This window comes from Plectropomus leopardus, chromosome 13 (genome assembly GCF_008729295.1).
Source record: "Plectropomus leopardus isolate mb chromosome 13, YSFRI_Pleo_2.0, whole genome shotgun sequence".
Classification (NCBI taxonomy): Eukaryota; Metazoa; Chordata; class Actinopteri; order Perciformes; family Serranidae; genus Plectropomus; species Plectropomus leopardus.
Window position 1 is genome coordinate 7622880 of NC_056475.1, and position 19483 is coordinate 7642362.

General features: G+C 36.8%; 1 protein-coding gene across 1 annotated transcript; it reads left to right on the forward strand.

The window, feature by feature from the left end:
• The first annotated feature begins 1100 nt into the window (after positions 1 to 1100).
• Positions 1101 to 18367, forward strand: elmod1 (ELMO/CED-12 domain containing 1). The gene is made up of 12 exons (XM_042498576.1): positions 1101 to 1165; positions 1411 to 1540; positions 1958 to 2018; positions 6333 to 6478; positions 7176 to 7204; positions 7326 to 7423; positions 7715 to 7844; positions 9103 to 9236; positions 9486 to 9554; positions 12621 to 12671; positions 14077 to 14210; positions 15030 to 18367. Exons 3-12 carry the CDS (start codon positions 2002 to 2004, stop codon positions 15203 to 15205), a joined length of 984 nt encoding a protein of 327 aa, XP_042354510.1. The 5' UTR covers positions 1101 to 1165; positions 1411 to 1540; positions 1958 to 2001; the 3' UTR covers positions 15206 to 18367.
• The last annotated feature ends 1116 nt before the right edge of the window (positions 18368 to 19483 follow it).

The following is a 19483-nucleotide window of genomic DNA, read 5'->3' on the forward strand; positions in this document are numbered from 1 at the left end:
TTGGGTCTTCATCGTGGTCTTCATCACCAGGTGCTGCCTGGGAGGCAGTAAGTCAAAAGACAGGCATGGAAAGTATGAAAATGGAAAATATACCAATAACATGTTGAGCAGTATTTTTTTGCAAGCTAGCTTTCTGTGTCCGACGTATCCGACACTCAGGGGCACATTCAGCATAAAGTTTACACAAGTGTCCTGCAGTTATTGCATTCACTGTTTTGGGTAACTGCACAGTTTATAAGTCTGTCTGTACTGTTATTGTTATGCATTGAATATAATGTGAAATATCCAAAACGTGTCACTAGGTCAGGGGTCATCAGTCTGTTAAATGATAGAAAAGGTGTTCTTTAAAGACTCATTCACTGCTTTAACTCTTTGAAACCTATAGCAACATCAATTTTTTTAAAACCTTTCAACTGTGAGCAAATTTGTGCGATTTCTTTAAAAAACGTGGGTAAAAGGGCATGAGCAACTTGGTAAGAAATATTCCACAATTTGCAAAAAATTAGAAGATCTAGAAAAGTACTTTTGAAACTACGGAAGAATGTCTGGAGAAAAGTGGGATAAAAGAATAAGCTAGTGAAATGTAATTATGAAGTATATTTACATAATGACATTTAGAATATATGTTACAGAATTATTATTATTATACATTATAAGCACTTTTTCAGGCATTTTTTTATTTCTTAACTTTCCTTTTTTTAAATCTTTTTTATTTTTCAGGTCATTTTTTGTTCTTTTTTACTAATTTCTTGCTGGTTTTTGGGTCATTCTTTGAGATACATATTTTATAACTTTAAATATCCAGATGTTTTAGTCTTTTGTCTTTTTTGCTCTATCCTTCGGCCTCTGTCAAAGTGTGTTTGTGCTGATATGCTGTCATTTTTTGGTTGCTCTTTTTGGGACCTAGAGAGTCTAGGGAGATGTGTACAACATACAGTTTTTTTTTTTGTTTTTTTTTTTGGTTGAACTATTATAAATGTTACCTTTAGCATTTCTTGTGCTGCCCACAAATGGCCAAAAATATTAATGCAAGTTAAAAAAAATTGTGGTGGAGAGAGACAGAAATATTTTGCAGAGGCCCAGGAACTCCTGGCGTCACCCCTGCATGCTGCTTATTGCAATCATTCTAACAGATCACAGGTCCCATTCCCAGCAACAGCTACTGGTACTTTAATTGGTGTTGAACATAGATAATGTGGTTGTTTTGTCATTTTAAGTCACTGTATATAACCGGAGCATTACCTGCATGCATTATTTAGTTCTATCTATAGGCTAATACATATTAGTTCCTAAGACAAAATCTAACCATAAACCAGCATGTGAAGTAAATGTGAAACAAGTGATGTATAAACTGTTAGGTGATCGGTGGCGTTGACCCTTTGTATTCCGCACTGCATTGCTGTGCTGTAGCTTTTAGACTCGAGCCTCCTCCAGTCAGTGGCTGTCATCATGGAGGAAAAGCAGACGACTGGAGCCGAGTGAAGAGGACACACCGCCGCATCACATCTTTGTTTCGCCTCTTTTTATCATTTGAATTTCGGTAAGAGGGGACTATTATCTATTATTGCATTGATTTTATTGCTTGCATCGCCTGTACAGCCGACGTTACGGGCACAGTCTGTCGCTACGGATTATGCATAGTGTGTTTGTGCTTTGGGTTGCTAATCAGACCGGAGACTATCGAGCATTAATAAACTGTTTTTTAATGGATTTTGATTATCTGAAAGGTAAAATTAAAAGGTTCCATTGTGTTTTTTTATTTCGTTGCACCGATATCAGTCTAACAGAAACGCTGTATGTGGGGGTACCGAGGAGACGGGTGCAGATTACATGCGCGTCAGTACTTCAGCACCGCGGACAGCTCCCGGAGCTTCAGGCCTGAGCTCTCCGCTTCGGTCGGCCTCATCCAAAGACACATTAAAACACCTCTCATTTCTCCATTTTTTCCCGTTTCCAGGTGAATAATCAACACAAACAGTTCCGAAGACACCAGCAGCCAAGATGAAGCATTTCCTGAGGTACAGACACTCCATTATTGTACATGATGCCGGGCTACGTTTACATTTCATTTGTTAAAACGTGAAGAAATTCATGCAAACTCCCCCTCCTCTTAGCCTGTCTCCATGTGTTTATCTTCCATCGACTGTAATGACTTGTTTATATCAAATACTGTAGACTGTGTATTCCCAGTTCTCCCATTTAAGCCCAATCGATTATGATATTGTGGCCAGTAAGTGGCTGCTGTGGTGCAAACTGGTTTGAGTGGGTGGTTTATAGAGGAGGCCTCTTAATTATGGAGCACATGTAAACCCAGCGGTGTCTCTATTAATAGATATGTTGCTTTCAGTGTATAGCTGTATTTATTTATATGCTGAATGAAAAGTCTTTATATTGAAGAAGTACACATTTTTTAAAATTATTTTTAAGTCCTGAATAAAACGGCAAGTAAAATATTTATCATAAAGGAAATATTTTTACTAAGGACCCTTGTTTTTGGTTATACATAATAATAATTACACTGGGGGTGGCACATTTGTGAGATTTCACTCAAGTAAATCCAAATTTCTACAAAGATGTCATATAAATAAATTACATCACTGATAATCTAAGTAGTTTTGCTATTCTGCAAATTATTTTAATATCACTTTTTAACAATAAGGCAATTGAAAGTGCTGTGCATCAGACATAAAAAAGGCACTAAGAATTCTAGCACTATTCTACATTCACTAAGAATGTAGAATTCAAGCGGGATGCAAAGGACACGAACCCCGAAAAATTTTTAACGTGGGCATTTCTCTTCCCCAAATAAAAAATGAAAGTACAAGAGGACTTCAACTTGACAAAATTAAAGACATGTACACCCTAAAGTGATGCAGAAAGGTCACAAATTGGTGCATAAAATTTAACCAAAATACAAAAAAATTAAGGGTTTAATGCGAAAGGTTTTCTGGCAGGGGACTCCCCAACCCCCCGTTTCGTGCGCGTCTTCCCCCAGTGTTGAAATGAAAATTACACCCATGCACTAAGCTATTTATATATAAAAAATCCTCAAAAAAGAAACATACAAATAGGTTTTCAGAGGGTGAAATAAGAATAAAAGATATATCGAAAAAAAAAGCTAAAATGGAATACGACAAAAACTGAGAGCATAAAAAAATGTATTGCTGTGACAGAGCAGTGCAACATATGAATAAATAGTCCCTAAGTCATTAAATAAAGGCTTTTTTATATTGAATTTTTATACTCTAATATAGAATTGTAAAATTTTATTTTTGTTGTAGAGTCTACACTGACAAATAACGGCAATATACATAAATAGGGGCTTTCTGCAATATGTTGTGTTCTACATTTTCTGCAGTAACATAAGCTTATTTAGAAAAGACATAATGCATGTAATGAGTCTAAATTGATGCGTTGTCCCTGAGCATCCAAAAATGAGGCTGTAGGCGTACCTAGAGCGCGATAAGTTTGACATGACAGTTTGACTTTGACAGTATTTAACGAGTTGGGAGTGAGAATGTATTGGCTTTCTCTCACCACTGCTTTGTAAGTGTTTCTCCCATTTAAGACAACATTTCCCATAAATCCCGTTGTTTCCTGCCCAAGATAATAAAACGTTTTACTCTGTTTGCTTTGGTCTCAAAGATATTTAGCTTCAATTACATTTAATGAACAGTGGAGCCCAGCAGAGGCTGCCAATTTGTTTTAGTGATGGCTTTCACAGTTTGTTTACAGTAATTATACTAATGTGCTTAAATGAATGTGGTAATAGTTTACTGATGTAAAAATGATTCATGTTCCACCTTTTAATGGTTTTGGCTAGTCAGAGTGTTGAGAATAACTTAAAGGGGTCCTCCAGTGATTTCATGTTGCATGTCTCTACAGTTAGAGAACTTTCAAGAGACATTAAATAATAATAATTTTAAAAAAGATGGAGATATCATGACTTTTGGAGGCTCAATCTCCTAGATTCCACAGTATACAACAGCATCTTTCTGTGACAGACTTTTTTTTGGAAAACCTCTTTGAAACGTCACATTTCCCATTTGTAACAGTCTTCTGTTATAAATTTGTAGTCTTCAGGCTCACCTCACATCTGTTGGTCCTGACACAATCCTGTTACGGCTGCCTTTTGCACAATAAATGCATATTCATGATGTTTGAATTATTATATAACCACCAAAATGCCTTGGCTTGTTTGAGTCATTTTGTACCAGTGAGCTCTGATAAACGTCAACACAATTGCAGCCTTAACTGACACAGAGCACTGTGGAAGTTATGCAAAATATGTCACATACGTCAACACTTGCTACTTGTAAATCCTGCAGGTGTGGGCATTTGGACCAATTTAATATCCAAGTGTTTTCACAGGCAGAGTAGCAGCTCCATAAGAGAGTTTTATTGTATGTGAATTAGTGCAGTGCCCCTTTAAAATGACACGTTTTCTTTGTATCAGTCCTCCCACTATCACCTGCTGTTGGTGCTCGCTCCTTGAAGGTTAAGAAAATGACAGAGTGTCTATATGAGCTGTTTAACATGCCAGTCTCATCCATGGGACTAGCAGGAGGAATTAATCTTTCAGGACTGTATTTACCTTCTTTTTATGTTGACATGGCAGATGATGTTATGCTGTGATCTGTCAGCATCAGGAGGATTTATTTCTGCCTGAAAAGGTTGTAAATACTATTCCACAAAAACAAACAAAAAGGAAAGTGAGGCTGCTCGTGTGGCTTGCAGGTTTTGCTGACGCTTTCTTCTAATATTAGGCCTGATAATAGATGGGAAAAAACCCATTAGGGTCCCTAAACCTGGGTTTCAGGATCACGAAACCAGATGATAGAAGGTTTTACATCAAAATAACATGCCATTGTCATAAGTCTCTTCCTTCTGTCCTTGTTTCCTAATGCTCATCATTTAATGAACCAGTTGGAGGCTGAAAATCATTTATTCCCCACTGTTTCTTAATGGGTCGCTGTGCATTTCCCAAGACACACATCTCCATTTTCATTCTCAGTGTCACCTGCAAAAAATAGCACTCTTTGATCTGCTGCAAGTCGAACCTGGTAGACAAGAAGTACAACACCATTCTCTGACTCTGTTAGCATCAAATTCTCCTCCCTGCTTCTCTTGTCTTCATTTTGTTTCATAGAGATTTTTCTCTGTAGTGATTTTTCAATTTGACACATTTTTACTCTAAAACATGATAGGATTGGGTTAGATTTCTTTCCCCTGGAAGTCCCCTAATATACTACAGATCTCTGAAGAAAACCCCTTACTTTATTTCATTTGCAGAAGATGACAATTAGAGCAAGTTTGAGGTGAAATTTATTAGGGCTGCAAATAATGATTATCTGGCAATTACTGTATGTCTGTAAAACATTTAAATAAATAGTGAAAAATGCTCATTCCTTTATCCTAAAGCACAAAGAGACATCATTAAATGCCTTGGTGTTTTTTTGTGTGTGTGTGTTTGTTTGTTTGTTTTTAAACCAACAGTCCAAAGCTCCCAAATGCTCAATTGACCATCATGTAAGACCAAGAAAAAAAAAAGCAAATTATTGTCTTTGAGAACCTGGAATCATTGAATGTATGAATAATTACTTAAGCTATTGCTTGATAATCAAGATAGCTGCTTATTTTCTTTTTATCGATTAAATGACTAATTGTTGCAGCTCTAAAATATATTGAAAACATCTTGGTATTAACCCAACATTAAACAAAAATATTGCACACAAGTACTCCAGTGATTTAATAATAATTATAATAATAATAATAATAGTAATAATAGTAATAATAATAATAGTTTTATAGAAAGTAGGACTAAAAACAAGTAAATTGTTCTGCTTCACACAAGACATAAAGCAGAAGATTGTTAAATGACAATGAAAACAATGAAATATAAAAAGATCACAATGAGGAGCAATTCAACGGATGATATCGAAAGAACAAATCCAGTTCAAGCATAGATTAAGAACAATTTAAGAAAATTAAATTTGTATGTTTGAAACTTGGGGGATTAATAAGAGATCGATTTTAAAAAGAATGGTAGAAAGTGAAGCATCAGAGGCTGAGATATTCTGACTTTCCCCCAAACAACCCCCAAAATCCCTCCTCAATTTAATACTTCACTCTAGGAAATTCTGAGGGCTTTGTTTTTAATACCTGCAATGGTCCTAGTACGCCATCACAGGATAGTTTTTTACTTACTCAGGGCTAAAAAACTGAGGACACAAGAGGGCATAAACTGACTCTAAATGGCCACAAAGTACAAACAGTACGCAACACCTGTCACCTGACTATCAGTCTAATCCCTCCTGTCGTCTCCTCTCCAGAGTGGTGACCCAATTCTTCGTGTTCCTCTACTGTAAATGTCTGTGGCGAGGCCTGAAGTTTGTCGCCAGAAAGTTTACGGGGCGCTGCGAGCTGCAGAGAATCTGCTACAACAACAAGCATGGAGCCCGCAGGACCCTCAAGATAGGTAGGCCCACTCACTATCTGATATTTGTTTATAAATTCATGTTGTTAATTTATGATTAAAAGACACTGTCATCAGCAACCTTACACTTACTCTACCCTTACCATTTTTGTAGTCAATTTTTGCTTCTTTTGTGTCTTTGTTGTCATAATGTTTTTGTTTTTGGTGAGTTTGTCCCTTTTTTAGTTCTGTGATTATTTTGTGTTTCTTTGTATTCATTGTGTTACTTTTTGGCTGTTTTGCCCCTTTTTGTAGTTGTTTTTGTGTCTCTTTGTGTTCATTTTGTACTTGTTTGTGGTTGATTTTCCCTTTTTTGTAGCTAATTTGTGTGTCCCTGTAGTCATTTTGCATCTTCTTTTGTTGTTAATTTGTGTGTCTGCATAGTTATTTTATGTATATTTTTGTGGTTTTGCCACTTTTTCTTGTTATATTGTGTCTATTTTTGGTTATTTTGCCCCTTTTTGTAGTTATTGTATGCGTCTTTGCATTCATTTAGTTTCCTTTTTATTGAAAATTAAGTTTGCATGATTCGATGCGAGATACCTTTTCATACCTTGGGCAAATTGCAGTTTTCACAATTTGAATTAAATATATAAATGTCTTGAACTACACTCAAACGTGTTTTTAAAACTACTAAATAACTCTGCTCCTAATGTCACTGCACACTGTTGTCTTATACTTTGCATCCATTTCCTTCCAGAATCATCTCTGAGGTACTCCAAGAATGAGGTACGGGTCTCTAAAATCTATATATATGCAGTATGAATATGGTGTGTTGCTCAGTTTTCTAGCTTCAATCTTCCTCCTCTTGTCCTTTTTCATTTCTGTCATTTTCTGTCATCCCCTCTAGCTGCTGCAGTCTGCCCTCAGCGTCCACCCTGACAAAGTGGAGAAAACTATTGAGGACATCATGGCCTTGAAGAAGATTAACCCTGACACCAACCCACAGTGAGACACATTATCACATTTCAGTTTTCACTAATGTTAGCTTGTTGTGGTAAATTTGTGTCAACACTTTGAATTCCAAGACGACCTGTGAAAGTGTGTCTGGGGACAGCGAATAAAGAATAACACACTTGTCCTACTCAGTAATGACTACTGAGCTGCCCTTGAGCAACGTGCTGAACCCCCACCTGCTCAAACTGAGCTGATAAGTTGCTCAGAACAAAATATTGTGAAATTAATAGACCTGAATTCTCTTATAAATGCAGCCCTTCCTCTTCCCTGTGTGTCCCTCAGGCTGGGCATCTCTCTGCAAGCCAGCCTGCTGCAGATCGTGGGCTACAGGAGCCTGGTGGCAGAAGTGGAGAAGCTGCGCAGGGAGCCTTATGACTGTGAAAACCCAGAGCACGAGGACCTGCTGATGAAGGTACATAGATCTCTGTGGCTGCTTAAAGTCGCAACAACAAAAAATAACCATCAGTTTTTTGTGCTGAACCTCCTGTAGTTAACTTGGTTCATGGTCCATCCTGCCTCTCGCTCCATGCGTGCTGGAATAAACTCCAGCTGCCTGCAAACCCTGACAGGATAATCTCATGTTTTCCAAACTCAAGTACCGCTTTAAGGACACTGTTTTTTTATTTCAACCATTAGATATTACTGAGCTAAATACTTTTCCAGTTTATCTATTCATTTAGCTAATTACCTCAATGGGATTTTTTCAAGTGTTAATCTATTTATTGTAAATATCTAAACAAATCACTGTTTACCAATTACTTTTATTTAATCAGCTCCATTATCTATAGAAAATGTAATGTTGATGTAATCCATTATTTTAAGCTAGCTATTTCCACTGTTTATCTGCTATTTCAAGCTTAATATATCAACTGTTTATCCATTATTTCTTAGCTAACGAGTCCTGCTATTTAGCTGTGACTTCAAGATAACAACTTGAGCTATTAATCAAATATTTTTAGTCAACTATTTACACTGCAGCTGTTACTTTAAGCTTACTGTTTCATCGGTTTATCCATTATTTTTAGCTGTTACTACTGCTCACTAATAGTAATAATGATAATAATAATAATAATAATAATAATAATAATAATAATAATAATAATAATAATAATAATAATAAAAACTTTATTTACATAGAACCTTTAAAAACATCTGCATCTTGCATTATCTGTCAATTTAAAATAATACAAAGAAATAGACCAAAAACAACAACAGAAACAATAAACACGATAAAACCACAATTAAAAGGAAATAAAACAGATAAAATTTAAATAAAAATGTAAACTAAATAAAAATAAATAAATGTTTAGCTCATGTTTAGCTGTTACTTTAAAATATGTATTTGAACTGTTAATCCATTTTAGTAAGCAATTTACACCATAAGATATTACTTGAGGCCAACTTTTTCAACCTTAAATCCATTATTAGTTTACAAATGTAACTTCTGAAAGAATTTTGGACTGACCTGTGGTGTGTGTGTGTGTGTGTGTGTGTGTGTGTATGTGTGTGTGTGTGTGTGTGTGTGAGAAGTATATTTTCAATTCTAGTTCTATTTTTAAAATGACGAAAATGATAACGGTAATAAAAGTTCCCACTTGGATAGTGAAGAATTATAGTCCCCTGTTATTGATGTTGACATGTATGTGTCTGTGTGTGTGCGTGTGTTGCAGCTGTGGAAGGAGCTGCGTCCTGACACACCTCTCACCGGACGCATCTCTAAACAGTGGTGTGAAATTGGTTTCCAAGGCAGCGACCCCAAAACTGATTTCAGAGGCATGGGCCTGCTGGGCTTGCACAATCTGCTGTAAGCTCTCAGTCACTTCACTTTCTGCAAAACACTTTAAAAAAGTCACTATTGCAAATTAATGGGATTTAAGATATATAAGTGTTTATATTTGGATGTTTATGTACACACATCTTTAGGGGTATAATCTACAGTGAGATAATAGCTTTCAACTGGATTTAATTATAGATTATTAAAACTTACATATGCACAGATGTAGGGCTAAATTTGACCTTCACATTAAACCCTTCTCATGTATTGTCTTTGCAGGTATTTCGCAGAACACGATAAAGCCACCGCCCTGCAGATGCTCCATGACTCCTTGCAACCAAAGCACAAGTATGGCATCCCCCCTTTTTTTCCACAATTTTTGACCAGAGCATGATAAATATAAAGGAATACACCAAATGTTTTGATAGAAAGTCTCTCTGGTTGAACATAGTGTTCCCAGGAGACCAGCAACTCCAGGGAAGTAGGTATCAAAAAATGAGGAAATGTGAGTTTTGAGAACCTTTGAATCCAGAGCAAACTGGTGTGATTCCTTTCAAAAACATAGAAAAAAGGGCAATAAGCAACTTGGCAAGACATTTTCCACAAATTGCAAGAAATGAGTAGATTTAGAAAAAAAAAATTTTTAGAGGCTAGGAAAAAATATGTGGAGGAAAAAAGAAAACAGCTAGGGAAAAACTACATTTAGAATTATCATAATTACATATAATTATTAGAATTGCTGTAGTTTTAATTATTTATTCTAGTCCTGTTTTCCTTTTTTAGTACTTTTGCTCATTTCTTGCTTATATTTTTGGTCATTTCGTCTGTGTGCTCAGTCCCTTCTTCCCATGTTTATGAAAGGGATCAAGCCAATTTGCTCAGGTTTTAAAGGGTTAAAACCTGCATGTATTTATTGCATGTGATTCAAAGAAACTCTGTACAGCTATAGCTGTCTTTACAGTAGAAGAGCTCAATCGCTCAAGGTTCAAGAATAAATTTATACATCCATAAAATTATGGCAATTTTAGATCCCGTCGTAGTCAGCAAACACTCATCACCAGAGTCCATAATGTCCAATGATAGAGCAAATTGGAATCTACTTTGTGGGAATAGTATTGCTCACGGGGGCTTTGAAATAGGTAAATGACATAAAAAGAAACTGCAGTATATATTACATGCAGCAATTGTCATATACCATTATATTGTCAATGTTCTCGCCACTAAAAGCTGCACCAGTTAATATCTCTTACAATAAAAGTGGAACAAATGGGTACATGTGATGTGACAGAGGTCGCTCATAGTGAAAAAACTGACAGATTATAAATACCAACTCACTTTACCAAGCTTTTTTTAGCCTCTTTTAGGTGAATTGTTTTGGTTTCTGGCCCACAAACTATGCTTTCATCAGCCTGGATTCCAGCAGCAGCTGTTTAAGATTGATACTAGCTGGTAAACAAAGTGAAGATATATTTTTAAGAGTTGGTGAAGACCAAAACGGAGCTAGAACAACAGTGAGTTTATGGACTTGAGTTAATCAGGTGGTCAAAAATACAACTCCAAATGAATTTTACTGTTACTCTGTTTGAGCTGGATGTGTTAACACTTTAAAATTCCTTTTAAATAACGTAAAAATTTGTTGGACGAAATTAACTTTTATGTGTTCATAATTATGGTAACAGTACGTAACATGAGGCCTTAACTTAAAAATGTGTTTATAAATAATTGAAGTTGATAACCCATACAAGTTAATTTATTTCAACTCAGTTTTCCACATTATATGAAAGAAATTCTAATTCTATACTTTTAATTACCATATTTATGAACATGCATTTTAAGTTAATTACTAATTAAAATACATTTCTTCCAACATGTTTTTTCACATTATATAAAAGGAATTTTAAAGGGTTAATGTGCAACTGTTTGCTCACATGTTCACAAAACCAACTCTAAGTTGTGATAATATCATAAATGCTGTGTTTTCAGCTTATTCCGCTGCCCCTTGTGGCCGAAACACCAATTAATGCAGCTTTAAAATCTTTCTACCAGACATGTGGTGTACTCCCTTCTCCTTTAAACTGCACTCAGTCATCCATTACTCTGCATTTACCACGTTCTGCTTGATAATATTCATTCCTACAGCTCGATGTCATTCACTGCGTCTTCTTTTTTCGACTGCTGCTGCTGCTTGTGTTGTTTCTCATCGCATCTCAGTGAGCTCATTTCACAAATGAAGATTCTTCTTTTTTCTCCTCCACCTTCACCTCCACTTTTCTGACCATGCCGTCCTCTCTGACTCTCACATGCACTGTTGTAGGAGCACACACAGAAAGCAAAGGTACTTTCATTCTTTTCACTGCATTCATAGCTTTGTCTTTTGGGTTGATGTTTCATGCATTTAAAGCCGCACTAGGCACAGTTTACATATATGTTATTTTTACTTGGTCATCTCATTACCAATACTGACCCTCACGGAGACAGATGTTGTGAAAATATATTTATTTAACACTCTTTGTGAATGGATAACATGTTGGTGTGCTGCCATTTGAATTAATAAGAGAAGAACATAATATTAATAATAGTTTTAGGAATTGCAAAAAAGAAAGTAGTGTATGTGTGTATAATTTTGAAATGTTAGTAAGACTAACAGTGAAGTAGTTTTTACATGTTGGGGGAGGGATTATGATAAGGACAGCAGTCCAGTGTGACATCAGGCCATGATATCAGGCCCGCCTTAAAAATCCCAGAAACAGAAATAGTAAAAAGTTTAACAGTCTAACTCCACATAGCTCTACTACAGTTTCCAGTACTTTCTAACATATATAATATGCAGGCTACAGAGAAAATCGCTGATTTTGCTTAAGCTGGATTTAAAAAAATAGTTAAACATGCACTTTATAATCAGTACTGTAAAATAACAGAAAATGACTGTAACAGAGAACAGAGGCACTTTCTACAATGAAAAATCCCCAACAAAAGCATTTAAGCAAAACCAGAAATGTTCCAGAAGGAATATGATCCAAAATCGGGGAGAAATGAACAACCAAGATTACATGTTTCCTGGAAATTAGCATGTTACCACATGCAGCAGGGTATGAAATTTTAACTCTTGCAGTAGTGTGCTTGGAGCAAATGACTCATGAATTGATGTAATCTTGTAGCCAAAGTAGAAATAACAATTAGAAACAGAGTTTTCAGAGTGGTCTGAATACTCTTAACAAACGTTTACCTCTTTATTTGAAAACCCTGTTTAATATGAACATCCAACATTGTAACACAAGAAGAAGCGTAAGGCTCCCTTTAAGAAGCAAGCTCATAAAATGTCATTTCACTGTGACTTTAACATTTCTCAGTCGGTGCACTGAATGTTGTTTTCTATGTAGACAATATGTGACTCAAGTGTTGTGTCCTTCACAGTGAGATTAACAAGCCTGAATGGGAACAGAAGAACCTAGACAAAGCTATTGGGTAAGTGTCTGCATGTGTACTGTAAAACGGCAATGCACGAGTGTATGGAGGAGGCAAAACTGGGCTGCTGCTGCTGGAGCTGTGTGAGCTTTGGCCTCAATACAGAGCAGCGGAGGGGCTCTGTGATGTGGCTATGGGAGTGTGTCTATGCAGGAAGTGTTTTACTGCTGTGTGTCCTCCTGCGCTCTGCCTCCAGTCTGCATCAGCTCTGATAAGCACCAAGGGCCGACTCTGAAAACGCACACACGCAGTCACACACAAAAACTCCTATAAATCCCAAACATTATTTTCAGGACACTCCAGCAGAGCAGCAAGCTGTAGAGTGCAAATCTTTTACTGTGACAGTGTTTGTGATGGTACACAGCGCTTTCCTCGCACGTCCAAATGGTCCACCACATAGCACACACTGGGACCAGTTTGAAGTGAAAGTTGGAAGGTAAGGGGTATTTGCTACCGTAAAACTTCAGTTATGTCGATATGGGACAGGCTTTTATGCTTTTCACATATAACTGTTGCTCAGAAAAGATGGAAATACAATCAAATTATTTGTTTAACCCTTTGAAACTTAAGCAGTTTTTTTTTTTTTTTTCAAAAACATGGGAAGACAGTAATAAGCAACAAATGAAGAAATGTCCCAGAAGTTGGCAAAAAATCTATGAAAAGCAAGCCAAAAAACCTACAAACACCTCCCCAAATAAAAAAGACAAAGTAAAACATAAACAACAAATAAGAAAACAAAGCAGAAATTACCTGAATTTAAAAAAAGTAATTAAAAATAAAATATTTTAAATATACAATTATGAATACAGTTCACTGTATTTTTTTCATCTTTTCCTCACGGTGTCATTAAAATTAACTGAATGATTGAATTTTGGAGAATCTTACCAAGCTAATGATGTGTGTTATATGTCCACACTGACAAAAGTTTAAACATATATACATATTTTTATGCGTGATCTAGGTGGCTAACTAACATTAACTCCAGCAGGTATCCAACAACCAGCTTAAATACATCCAAAGAACTTCTATAAAAATGAACTCCATGGCAACCAGACCGAGCCTGTAATTGAGACGGGCCTTTATTTGTCAAAATGTGTCGCCACACCCGGCTAGTAAAAAGGGACAAGGTATTTAATAGGGAATAGGCTTTTATTTGAAGTTTTATGGTATTTTCAGTTTTTATACTAAATTCCAAAACACTAAACTCTTTTATAAAAAAATATATGTTTTTGTTTTGGGCATCTCCACAATGCTCAACAACACTCTCTTCTTAAGTCATATTTAAGATGTCATGGGAAATGGTATTTTTTTTTAAGTCTGTTTACAAACACATCCACCACACACCCCTGTTAAACAGACAAAAACTTCCTAAAAACGATCGTCTTTTTTTATCTTCTTCCTCCAGCTACTCTTTTGCTATCGTGGGCATCAACATCACAGACCTGGCCTACTCTCTGCTGGTGAGCGGAGCTCTGAAGACCCACCTGTACAACGTGGCGCCAGAGATGCCGAGCCTGCTGCACTTTCAGCAGACCTTCTGTGAGTTTACTATTTTCCTGTTAAATCAGATTTCAGTTAATCCTGTAACACCTGTGCAAATTAGCTTGATTGTTTCCAAAAACATGTTAAAATGGCAAAGAGTAACTTGACCAAAAAACTGCAGAAAATCGGTTTAAAAAAGTGCAAGAAAATTACCTTTAAATTAGCACAAAAAAAAGTAAAGTAAAAAAAATAATAATAGAATAAGGAAATGGCCCCAAAACATTCTTAAGCAATAATAATAATTCTAATTTTAAATACATAGTTAAGATATTTATAATTATAGTGGAATGGACATTGACATTTTCCCCTAGCTTTTAAAAAAATAATTTTGTAAATCTGCCAGTTTCTTGCAATTTTAGGGAAATTTCCTTTGCCAAAAAAATTTCCAATTACATCCTTTAATTGCAATACTGCCTAGAGTTTACTGCATAAATAAAAGCTAAATAAATAAATAAGGGAGAAAGAGAGGGATGGGTCCTTAGACTGTATAAAAAAATCAATGTAACTACCATGACGTCACCCATTGGTTTATGATAGACTCCTATTTTGAGGTCATAAGTTTAACATTTTAGCCGTCACCATTTTGGTTTTTTGGAGTCAGAGATGACCATATTTGGACGCAAGGACAGAGCTGTGGAGGAGCGAGGGGTGGAGCTGATGCTAGTGAGGCTTCACAGACAGCCTGTCACTCATATTTAAGTCTTAATAAAATGTAAACGGATGAGTTATATTAGAAAAATCAATCCAGTTAAGTTTTCATTCACTCACTTTTAAGAACATAAAGGATCAACTTGTTTTTGCTCATCTTCACGGCAGGTTACCTGATGCAGGAGTTTCACCGTTTCTGGATCGAGGAGGATCCGAGCGACATCATGGAGTTTAACCGGGTCCGCTCCAAGTTCCACCGGAGGATCCTGCGACAGCTGAAGAATCCAGACATGGCTCTGTGCCCCCACTTCTCCGCCTCCGACCTCCACCTGGTCAACCTCTAAAACACACACCCCTGACCTGTGACCCTCCCCCACAGTCCCCAGCTGAACCCTTCATACCCCCACAGAGGTCTCCCCTGGATGTCCGGTAGGCCAACTAAAAAAAAAAAAAAAAAATCAGAAAACCCTTTACCCTCACATACATAGTTCCTCAAACTGCTGGACACATCTGGGGAGACTCTCTTCCCAATCTGCTCAGCCCACCTTGTCCCAGCTAACGTCATGTCGCGTCACTGCCAAAAGCTCACTCAACCACAACACACACACACACACACACACACACACACACACTGCCTCTACGCCCTCACTGCAGCGTTACACCACCAGCATCAGAGATGACCATAGCGATTGTAGCTGTGCATGAGGAGGCTGCACCACACGACTCATCGTTATCTGTTGCTTTAATGATTCACGACGATTGTATCAGCCGTTACACCTCAGATATGAACCCTGTGCTTCTTCTCATAACAAACCAAATTTACTTTCTCAGCCAAAAAAACAAAAAATCCCTGTTTTAGACTGCAACACAATCAGTTCAGAATATTTTGGCAATTAGCTGGTCGGGCTTCAGACACAAATGTGACAGAACAAATATTTTGTATTTAAAATGAAGAGCTATAGATACTCTATAATATAAATTTAAAAGAATCATAAAAGAAATGTTGCTGGCGCTGATTCAATCAAAAGCTCTTAAATAATATAGGGCCAGGTCATCTCTTAGCTTTGTCTGTATTAGGTCATAGATTGTACTGTACTTTTTATGTCAACATGACATGACACCTAAGACTTCTCCTTGCCAAAATATCGAATGTGGAGAACTTACAATCACAGCAGTAGTTTGTTTCTTGTGAGCTCAAATGTACATTTTGTAAACCTGCAAAATCATGTTCATAGATATTTAAAAACTGGCAGCACACTTCTCACTTTGGATATTAAAAACAGCTACTTCTCTTGCAATTAATAACTTTTTTATTTCCTCACACAGAGTAACATCCAAATATCAATAAAAATAAAGTCATGAACATTATTTTTACAGGTTTGCAAAAGGTTTTTGCCTTTGCTTTGACCCCATGCAGAGATTCAGTTATGAATGTCCCTCACATGCTCACGTTCACGATTGTTTGACTATTTTAATTCACTGAATGTGACACTGTGTCCACTGTTGTATCAGCCAAAGCAATAATTTACATTCATTTCACTGCACATTTCTTTTTAAATGTATTAATTTGCACCATGTGTGCCTAAGTTTTTGTTTTACGTTGTAACTCAGAGCTGGAATGCGAATCAACTTATAATTAGTGTTTGATAGAAGTAAAATATCACCACATTATTTTTAAGACATTAGTGAATTTGCTGTAAACAAATGTCCTCTGGCAGTCGCTGCGCTGCTTTTTACAAAGTCCAAATCTGGCGGGAAATCTGCTGAATTGCTTTATGGAAGTGAAGACGTGTTTGTCCTTCTCAGTGAAGCCAAAGACACAGAGGTCTGACAGGAAGCGTTCATGGAGAATGTCGTCTTACGTTCGTGAGCATGAATGTGTTCTCACCTCTTCTCCAGCATTTGCTTTCAGTAAAATATTAATTTAACATTTTACTAATGTTCTTAAAAATGCTACACATAAAGGCTTCAAGAAGCATCTGCAACAACCAGAGAAACATGATGTAAATATGAAGCTGCTCCATAGAAAATGAATTAGGAGGTGGTTCCTACTAATGCAGTGAAGAGCTGACTGTGAAAACGTAAAAGCGCTAAAGATGGAGGCGTTGATCGACCAGTCAACGCAGGAAAATAATGACTTTTTAATGCTGCGATCTTCTATGATGCCACTGTCAGCTCCTTACTGTGGGTTGCATGTATATTTTTAAAATTTGATGTCTTTATTTTACTCAGAAAGCCTCACAAAGTCTAAGAGAGTCCACGAGAACCAAGATTTGGAGTCCCCTCCATGTTTACTATCTAACTGTTTTGCTGCTTCCTGTTTGGGGCTGGAGAGTGCTGCTATAGGCCATGCGTCTACGCCATAGCCTATACATTTAACCCACACCACTGGGAGCATTTATACTTCTGCACTGGTGTGCTTTGCTCTGTGTTGAGTACCTTCATCAAAAACAGCAACTTAAACTGAGTTGATCATTTTGGATTTAGAGCAAATAAATGTTGAACAACATTACTTTTAAGGAAATTACTATTTACTTTTTATTAAACCTCTATTATGCGGGCACTTCTTCTCCAGTTCCCACTGCTCACAGCAAAGCATTTTTAGATGCAATATTTGAGGGAAAAAATGTGGTGCTGCCAAGTGGCCATGTCACAGTTTTGTAATCTGCATTGCAGCAATGTGAAGCTATATTTCTGGAGAGGTGCATGCCAGACTATGGCGAGGGTACGCACCTGCACCATGCCTACACCTTACATACAAACAGATTTGATGCAGAAATAAAATGCCTTTAGATTTATCTTGTGGCATTTTTGGAGCCACTGCAGCAGTTGACTCTCCTTTAAGAAAAAAACCCCCAAACAATCTAATCGATTATCTGTGGAGCGTCAGTTTGATTGTTGTCTCAGCTCTGAGTCATTACTTTTACTTTTCACTGAGAGATAAATCATCTGACACGCGTGTACTTCATCACAGCTGTGTTGCTTCACTTGAACATGTGACCACTGTATTTAACATCCATGAGCGTTCACATCACGTGACGATGCTGACGGCTCTGACAAATGTAGGAAATCATTTTAGCGCCATGCTTGCACTGTTGATTGTGTTGATAATAGTACTGAATATCTTTGTCCCATTGAAGTGAGCGTCGATGCTTCTTTTCTGTCAGTATTATGCAGCTGTTTACTTCAGTGAATGTCAGTGCTGGTTTCATCTCCTGCTTGTTTTGCTTTGCTATGGTCAGCTTTGCACTACTGTAAAAATAAAAAATGCAGTTTCCTTTATGATAATAAACCAGTAATTTTTGGTGTTAGGAGTATACGATACTGTAGATGAAGTTACGTACTTGCTGCTGTATATTCTGCTTTAAAACTGCCTATAAGACCACGATCTGCATGATGGTATTTTCATTGTTACTGATATGACATTCTGTATTCTTCAGTAAGGCCTAAAGTACTAATAGATATTGTAACTGCGTGCTTCATTTGTTTGTGCTGTACTTTTTGAGACACCAATAAAGACTAAATGTCGGTTAGAACTACTGTTGACTGTTTATTTTCCTTTTTTTTTTGGCTGTCTCTCTCTCTCTCACACACACACACACACACGTGCATGCAAAGACTTTTGTGATTAATTTAGCACTTATTTTGCTTTCTAAAGTACTGTAAAGTAAAAATGCTGACTTTATGGATGAACAGCAGAGGGCAGTAAGCTCACGCATCATATAAAACATTGTGACAGCTGATAGGAACTGAGAGAGGGTGCAAAAAACAAACAAAAAAACAAATTTGCCCCCAAGTTTATGTAGTACTATGATTTTATTTCTACTCATGGCTGGCTGTTTTGTTATTTTGGCCAGGGCTCTCTCATTAAATTCAAGTCTAGCATTTTTAGCAATAAAAGGCTAAAATGCTGAACAAATTTACTCCTTTAATTCTCCGTCCAGTTTTATGTCTCTCCTTACAGTCATAACATCTACTTATTTACTCAGGTTCTTCTCTTAATTGTCACTCTTCTGTGTCTGAACGTCCTGCTGGCAGCAGCAAAGAAGTTAATGCTGCAAATGGAGTGCATAATATCTTATTGCTTAAAAAAGTAATACTTATACACCCAGCAGAAAGACCAAAAAGCCCCCAAAATATTATTAAGGAAGCCTACTTCAACAGAGGTGCAGAGGTGAATTTGTTCTCTGAGCGAACACAGAAAAACAATATTAAGGAGCTGAAATCAACTCAACCACATTTATCCCTGAATCCACATACTTCTTGGCTTGTTTTGAGTAATAATTATCAGTTAAACAGGAAATTAATATAAAATAAACCTCCCTCACTGATGTTCAAGGCACAACCTGTTGCGCTCAGATATTTTTTATTTGAACAGATGATTACAGATCTAGTTTCAAATTTTTCCACAAGCTCAAATGTTTTTCAAATCTGAAGTGACAGCCTCGCCATGCGTCAACATCGTAACTACATCCTCAACTTGGTACGGCTCCAAGAAACGCCAAATCAGCAGTATGTTGTTCATTCTGAGACTTTTCTGCTGCAGAGTATAATGAACATTTTCAGCCTGTCAATAAAGCTTTTAGACTCTTGTATCTTAAAACCTCAAACACACTTGTCAG

Coding starts and splice junctions, on each gene's coding strand:
- elmod1 (XM_042498576.1), top strand. Junction 12,672..14,076: donor AACCTAGACAAAGCTATTGG/GTAAGTGTCTGC, acceptor TTCTTCCTCCAG/CTACTCTTTTGCTATCGTGG. Junction 14,211..15,029: donor GCACTTTCAGCAGACCTTCT/GTGAGTTTACTA, acceptor TCTTCACGGCAG/GTTACCTGATGCAGGAGTTT.